Here is a 7,664-nt window from a genome sequence, read left to right as displayed (position 1 = left end):
TTGTGAGCCACCATGTGGTTGCCGGGAATTGAACTCAGGACCTTTGGAAGAGCAGGCAATGCTCTTAACCACTGAGCCATCTCTCCAGCCCAAAATTTAATATCTTTAACTAAAGCATTTTTTGAGATTTTTCAATTACATCTCAAATACAGCCAATTGACCTTCTCAAGTATATATTGTGAATGTCACTGTCAATTAGATTTCTGTCTGTCACTGTTAAGCCAAGTCATAGGAGCCATACACTGTATGTTCATAAACTACATCTTAAACTTTTTTTGACACAGAATCTCATTTAGCATAAGTTGGTCTTGGGTAATCTATGATATAGAAGATGACCTTTAAGTCCTAATTCCCTGGCTTCACAATGCAGAGATGACAAGGACGCACGAAGAGCAGGCTTCAAGTTTTTTGTTTTTTGCCTGCTTGTTTGCTTGTTTTCAATCACAAGTGTGTTTAAATTACATATACCTAAAGGGTCTTAAGCCAAACGAGAGCATACTGCTGCATCATCCCTCCTTTGTAGGAAACCAGTTTTGATGCTCCAGGCAGTGTACTCTTCCCACTTTACATAATGTGACACGCAAAGCAATTCTTGTCCTGTCGGCAAGTAGCACTAACTAGGAAGTGTCTATACTTCACTTACAGTCAGCAGAAATAGTAGTACTGAAGATACGATATGCTAAAGTGCATGCTTCTTTTTAGTAGACTTTAATGCCACACAAACACTTGGTTTGACTTAAAGTGCTGTGAACTATGAAACCACACAGAAGATGAGCTGGGAGTCTGCTATGTACAGACCAAAGAACCTGAGTGAGCAACAGGTCTTCAAATTCACCTTTCAGTCTTTCTGATACTGAATGAATACTTCCGACATCACAGTCTCTGACATAACTGGATGAGGCACTATTCTCTAGGTTTTCACTCTGCAATACGGAATCGATAATGGCTTGGACGATGCAAAGCTCAAACCTTCTCCTCGAGAACATTATGCTGTCCCCATATGGGAATGTTCAGTGTGAGGATTCTGATCACAGAGGTGACCACGAAGGATTCTCGTTCAAAACAACAGTCCAGAAATCTAATAATTTATTCCAAAGAAAATGGGGCTAACACCCTGTACACCAATCTCCTTAACAGAACTCTGTCCCTGGAAACTTCCATCAACTCAGACCAAGAGCGTTAGGACAACCATAAAATACAGGAGGGGCCTGATCTCCACTTGTTCCAGAAGTCCCGAGGAATCTGAGCACAGCCAAGTGAGAGTGGGTTAGCTAGGGTGAGCACGTTTTCCCAGACAAGCTGGACGTGGGCCCCTATAACAACACCTTGGGTGCAGGCGGTGCGCTGGGCAACCCTGCCGGGGGGCAACCATACACCTTCACCATTTCACACTCTGAGCTACAGAGCCAGCTTTCCCACCCCAGAAGCGCACACTGGACTCTGGCAGCCGCGTCCTAACAAAGCTCTGACTCACAGCTCCACCCCCATATCGCCTTCCCACCCTAGACCTGCATCCAGGCTCACTGGCCCAGCCCAGGTCAGCACAGCATCTCCGAGTCCGCTTCTCTCTCCGCCTCTGGCCAGCCCCAGCTCCGCACCCTCCATGCCGAGCCAGCCACCCGCACACTCAGTCCCTCCGGCTGCGCTGCTCCCCTGCACCAACCTCCATGTCCGACATCCGACCGAGAGCGGGGAGCACGACCCAACACCAGCGAACTTAGGAGGAGGACAAACGTCTGCAGACGGGATGCGGAAGTGCGGCTCGCGGAGCGGCTGCTGTGACGTCGCAGCGAACCCGACTACATTTCCCAGGATTCTGTGGTCACCCCACAGTCCACAGGAGAGGATGAATGGAAACGAGCCCTGTCCCCACCAAGTGCAGGCTGGCAGGCTGCTTTTAAAGTCCAGTTGGAAACAGGGCGTGTTGGAACGTCAGTTGAGACTTCCTCAGGAAGGTTTACATCCGATCAAACCGTCGTTCAAAAAGTCATCTGCTCATTGTGAAGTCTTACTACCCTTACAGAGAGGTGGCTTTCACTGAATTGTCCTTTAACGAAGCAGGAGGCTAAAGTGGGAGGGCTGTCACTTGAAGATGACTTTCGAAATCAACCTTGGTCTCCTCTTCTTTCATCCGGCTTAAGAGGAAAGGTTTACAAATCCAAGGCGGTCTGGGCAATTTATAGAGCCTTTGTTTCAAAATACGAAGAAAAAAAAAAACAAAAAGGAAAGGAAAGCAGAGTATCTTGGGAGTGAAGTGCTTAGAATGAAGGAATTAATACTCTGTGTTCCCCTATGTTGACAAACCTTGTGAGCTTTACATATATCGACTCCCCAGCTAGAGAAACAGTTGTCCTGAGAACACTGGAATCCATACCGTGAAGGAGGTAAATCATTAAACGTAGACGTTTAAGGAAAAAAAAATCACTGAACCGAGTTAAAAGTCCTACCCTGACATTTACCTCCCAGAATCCACGGAGGATCTTTCCGTCTGTCCCTAGGACCTTCGTCTATACTTTCGTCCATTAAACTATATCAGAGCGTAACTTTTATGAGAGTTGTAACTTCACCTGTTCCAGAACTTCACCCACTTCTTCCTGGCTCGCCACAAGCTCAGGAAAGTAGCCACCAACAGGTGTTCTCTGCGCTTGTGGGTACCTCCTCTGCTGCTCTCCCATGTAGAAAGACACAGTTCCTAAAGTCGCAGTGGTGTGTGTTCCAATGCAACGCCTGGCCAGTCAACCGTTGTAGAATTTCTCTCTGCATTAGGCACCGAGCTATCTGGTTTGTTGTCTTCTGTTGTGGGATATCTGTAAACTGTGTGAAGGTGCACGGTTGTGATTCGGTGAAATCACGGTTAGAACAGTCAGTAGCTAGGCAGGAGGTATAGGAGGGACTTCTGAGCAGAGAGGAAGTAGCATGTGATAATTCAGTCCCAGGGAGATTCCAACAAGACATGGAGGGAGTTGGGCATACAAAGCTAAAGAAAGGTAAAAAAAACAAACAAACAAAAAAAAACACTAAGCAAAATTAATATAAATTGGTTGAATTAAGAGCTAGTAGGAACAAGCCTAAGCTAAGGCTGAGCTTTCATAATTAATAGTAAGTCTCTATGTCATTATTTGGAAGCCGGCAATCCAAAGCAAAGTCCAACTACAGTCTTCTTTGATTCTGGAGTTGCTTCTATCTGGCAGAATTTTGAAAGTTGGGTATCAGAAATACAATCAGGGGAATACTAGGTTTGCTTATTGGAATACAGAAGCTGAACTGGCACCAAGGAGTAATGAGACCCGCCTCTCTTGTCTCAGTAATATTTATTGCTGTACTCATCATGCCTTAGAGTGTGAACCTCTGTTGGCGTGGGAAGTCCTTCTGTATATGTGCTGCTTTTATTGGTTGGTGAATAAACCTGTGTCAGCCAGTGGTTTAGCAGAGTAGAGTGGAGCAGGAATTCCAAGCAGAAAGCGAGAGGAAAGAAGGCAGAGTCGGGGAGAAGCCATGTAGCGCCTGGAGGAGACAGATGCACCAGAACCTTGCCAGTAAACCACAGCCATGTGGCGAGACCAGATTAATGGAAATGGGTTAATTTAAGATATAAGGATTAGACAGAAATACCCTTAAGCTATTGGCTAAACAGTATTGCAATTAATACAGATTTCTGTGTGATTGTTTTGGGAGTCTAGGCGGCCTGGAAATGAACAAGCAGCCTCCAACTACTCTCTATACAATGGGAAAGTTCATATAGTATTTCACAAGGAAGCTATTTCTGAGTGGATACAGTAAGTTCTTACTGTTATAATTATTTTTGTTTCATGTCTGTAAGGAACTCTTGTCTCTTTTCTGTTTTTTTCTCCTTGCAATGTTTAAGCATGAGTTTTTAATAACTATTTAGTTACTTGAATGCCAGCATTTGTATAATACTAGGCAAGCAGAGAATGAAGATCCTAGTCTGTATGGTAAATATGAAGACAGTTCTTACAAAATGGTGTCATAATTCCATAAGGTCTAAGGATAAATAGTGTACACAGGCCATTAGTAATGAAAATCACAGTCAGAAAACCATCTGTCATTTTTAGTTTATAGTAAGTTGACAAATTAGTATAGCTTCTCAAAATGAAAGCTGTAAGTCTCACAGCTCATTCTATGATAACTATGGTAACTCAGGGGGGCGCTGGCTGAGAATCATCATTATGGCCCACCCTTCATGCAGCAGGACATTGTTGCTTGCAGCAGTGGTCATTTCGGCATAACATCCAGGAGGAAAGCCACATTTCCTAAAGATTTGAATGGGCGATTCTGCAGTCCGAAATAGTGAATTAAATGAAAATAAATTCATGTGTTAAATAATTATTCAGAACTATAATTTTTATTTTGTTTTGAGAAAAAGTGAGCCTCAGCCTCCCTGTGTAGGTCAGCGTAACACCGTGTCACCTTGTACTTCCTGCTGCTACTGCCTGAGAGTTGGGAGTGGCCAGCATCACCGCACCTTCTAAATGTCTTTCTTTGTTGCTTTGCTAAGGTATCTGAAAAGCCATAAAGAATAAATGTTTACTTCATCCAACAGTTTGAGGATGATGCCAATTATGAAAGGAATGTCTGAAAGTGTGAGTATGGAGTGACATTGTGTCCAAAGTGAGGAAGCAGAGCGCCGAACACTACTGCTCACACGAATTCATTTCTGCTGCTTTTCGTTCAGTCTGCTCTCCCAGTCTATGGGATGATGTTGTCCATATGTAGAGTTGGTCATCATTACCCAACTCAATCTAGAAATGTCTTCACAAACATGTCCTGAGCTTGGTTTCCGCGGTGACCCTGAACTCCGTATAACTGACTATTCAGATGAAGCATTACAACTTCACCTTTTCTCAACTTGACACCCACATACCTCACCTTAAGCCATAACCATCTACCTTGGTGCCCTCTGGTTCACTTTTATCTCTTACTAGGAAAGGCATTTAGTCCATCTCCAAATGTCTCCACAGAGTTCAATAGTCCTGCTCTGGTCAAAGTCTAGTCTTTTGACTTTAAAATTCAAACAACTGTTTATTCCACCATATTGACAAGATTGCTATTTCCATATACAATGGCACAATGGTAATGGGCCCATTTCCCATAGACATGTAGCAAGGATAGGACTAAACCAGAAACACACTAGGGCAAATGCAAATTCTACAGCTTCACATACATAGCATCTGAGGTTCCTGATAGAATAATCTGGACTCCAAAGGACCTGACCCATCCTAACTTTTCGCTGCTACATCTTGAAGCACAGATGTTCCCTCCCTAGGGTTAGCTCCACTCCTTACATGCAGATTTGCTCAGTGGACAGATAGCCTATGGTTCTGGCTTTTCCAACATAGTATGATTGCAATTCAATTTAGTGGTCACCTTCAACTGTTGTATGCAGTAGCCACACAAGAACTCTTTGGGAGGGACACTGACCACCCCACAAATTGCCTGGCCCAGCAGGTTGATGTCATAATGGTCTACAGCTCAATGGCTTTTTTGGTGTTGCATCGTAAGTGCTTGCAAAACTGACAGCGCATGAACAATGCTGCCATCTATCTTTGGATGTTGTCTCCTAGGTCAAAGTTCCATTCTTCTTTGATGACCCTGATGAAACTTTTCCCAGAAGAGTGGTTTTAAGCAAGGAACTCCTTAACTGGTATTCTTACGTTGGCCTTTCAGATGAGTTTGTACTTTCATAAGATAGTCTTTCATGGCTGTGGTCTAGGCTTTAGGACACCTTTCCTGTTGCCTCAGTATGGAGAACTAGGTTTACCGACTTGGAGCTAATAATTTCAGTAATTACCTAGGATTTCAAATAGTCTTTTCTGTACCTTAAGCATATTCAATCAAATGTAGCAGCAGAAGTAAAATACTACTGACCATAAGTAAGAACTCAAGATAGCTGCATTCCTGCAGCTCACTGTATATATGGACTTGCAGGCAGCTTCACTGGTGAGAGGGTCTCCTATAGTGTTTACTGTATATGCAATATATATTCTATATACACAATCAAGGAGCAGACATGTGAATCTTGTAAATATCTAGAAATCTATATCAGATTTCTATCAGCAGTTGTTCATTTTCCAAGTCTTAATGAGCCTTCTTCTGGTAATTTCACGTCAAGAGCAAGTGTCACATAACACGCTCAGATTTATCTTGCCAACACATTTTCATACCTTTCTTCTTAGCTCTTTGCCGTTTCTCATTGTAGATGTATATGAGGGCAGTAAGCAAGAGCCATGTGATTGCCTGATTACTACTACTTTTCTGTATTGAAATTTCCTCAGTACCTTTGAATTAAGACTCACTCAATTTTCAAACATGGATAGAATGAAGGCATAGTCCTTGCCTGAGTATAACGCAAATGAGAATTGCTCGAGTTTCAGATAGAGCCCTTCTTTCCTTCTGAAAACTCCTTAGCCAAGTTGCCAATGTCTGTTTGAAGGCAGTGCTATCTTTGAAACTCCCAGGCAAGTGTATCATTAACTTATGGTTTATTTATTTATTTATTTATTTATTTATTTATTTATTTATTTATTATGTATACAATATTCTTTCTGCGAGTATGCCTGAAGGCCAGAAGAGGGCTCCAGACCTCTTTACAGATGGTTGTGAGCCACCATGTGGTTGCTGGGAATTGAACTCAGGACCTTTGGAAGAGCAGGCAATGCTCTTAACCACTGAGCCATCTCTCCAGCCCTAACTTATGGTTTCTGAGCCCTAAAGATTACCAATCCAAAAAGATCCAAATCCTGAAAACCAGTTTAAGGCTTGTGAATGACCTAGAAATATCCTACCTTCTAGATATCAACTTTCCACAATTTTTACCTTCCTTGTTTCCATGATAATCTTACTAAAGTAAATCACGGTAAAGTTTATTCAGTTTGGAGCATATCAGGGAAACAATAGTCCTGATGAAAACAATCTGCCTACATTCTCCAGTATTATGGAGGGAGCAATAGATACTTACGTTTGGCTCCATTTCTATTTTTAATCTAGTCCAGGGTTCACTGGTTTATCTATTACTTTGCTTCCTATAATTGAGATAAAAACCGTGACCAAACTTGAGAGAAAAGGGTCTATTTCATCTTAAAACTGCCAGGTAATAGTAGCTGAGGGAAATCAGAACAGAAGCTGACATCAGGCATCTGAAGGCAGGAACTCAAGCACAGAACATAAAGGAACGCTGCTCACTGGCTTACTATCCAGGCTCATGTCCACATTCTTCTCTTACACCTACCAAGAAAACTTTGCTAGAGTTGGCACCACTCACATTGCCCTGAGCCTTCCCAAATCAACCACCAATCAAGAAATAGCCTGGCAGACTTGCCTACATGCTAATCTTATGGAGAAATTCTCTCTTTGCTGAGGTTTCCAAGTCTGGAAGCAGACATTTTATAGAGTTTGAGAACTGCAATCTTGAGGAGCCTGAGTGGGGTGTTCTGGGAGTTTTCTCAGATGATGAGTGCTAATGGAATTGTTGATAAGAATCACAAATTTTCCATCTAAAAAGGAGAGCTAGAGTATGGGGAGTCAGATGCAGGACAATGGTCCTTAGGTACTTTGTGAGGGTGGGTCAAAATTACTTTATGACATTAGAGTATGGGGGGTCAGATGCAGGACAGTCGTCCTTAGGCACATTGTGAGGGTGGGTCAAA

At 42.8% G+C, this 7,664-nt stretch overlaps 1 protein-coding gene across 1 annotated transcript in view; it reads right to left on the bottom strand.

Annotated features, from left to right (window-relative positions):
* The window catches only part of LOC101995670 (zinc finger protein 58-like), a 36,232-nt gene extending 34,493 nt beyond the window's left edge, over positions 1-1,739 (bottom strand). The window contains exon 1 of the mRNA XM_005356679.3: positions 1,664-1,739. Coding sequence (XP_005356736.2) covers positions 1,664-1,678 — 15 coding nt within the window. The 5' untranslated portion in view covers positions 1,679-1,739. The remainder of the gene's footprint in view (positions 1-1,663) is intronic.
* Positions 1,740-7,664: the final 5,925 nt, after the last annotated feature.

This window comes from Microtus ochrogaster, chromosome 19 (genome assembly GCF_000317375.1).
Source record: "Microtus ochrogaster isolate Prairie Vole_2 chromosome 19, MicOch1.0, whole genome shotgun sequence".
NCBI lineage: Eukaryota > Metazoa > Chordata > Mammalia > Rodentia > Cricetidae > Microtus > Microtus ochrogaster.
This window is presented reverse-complemented; position numbering and strand designations above follow the sequence as displayed.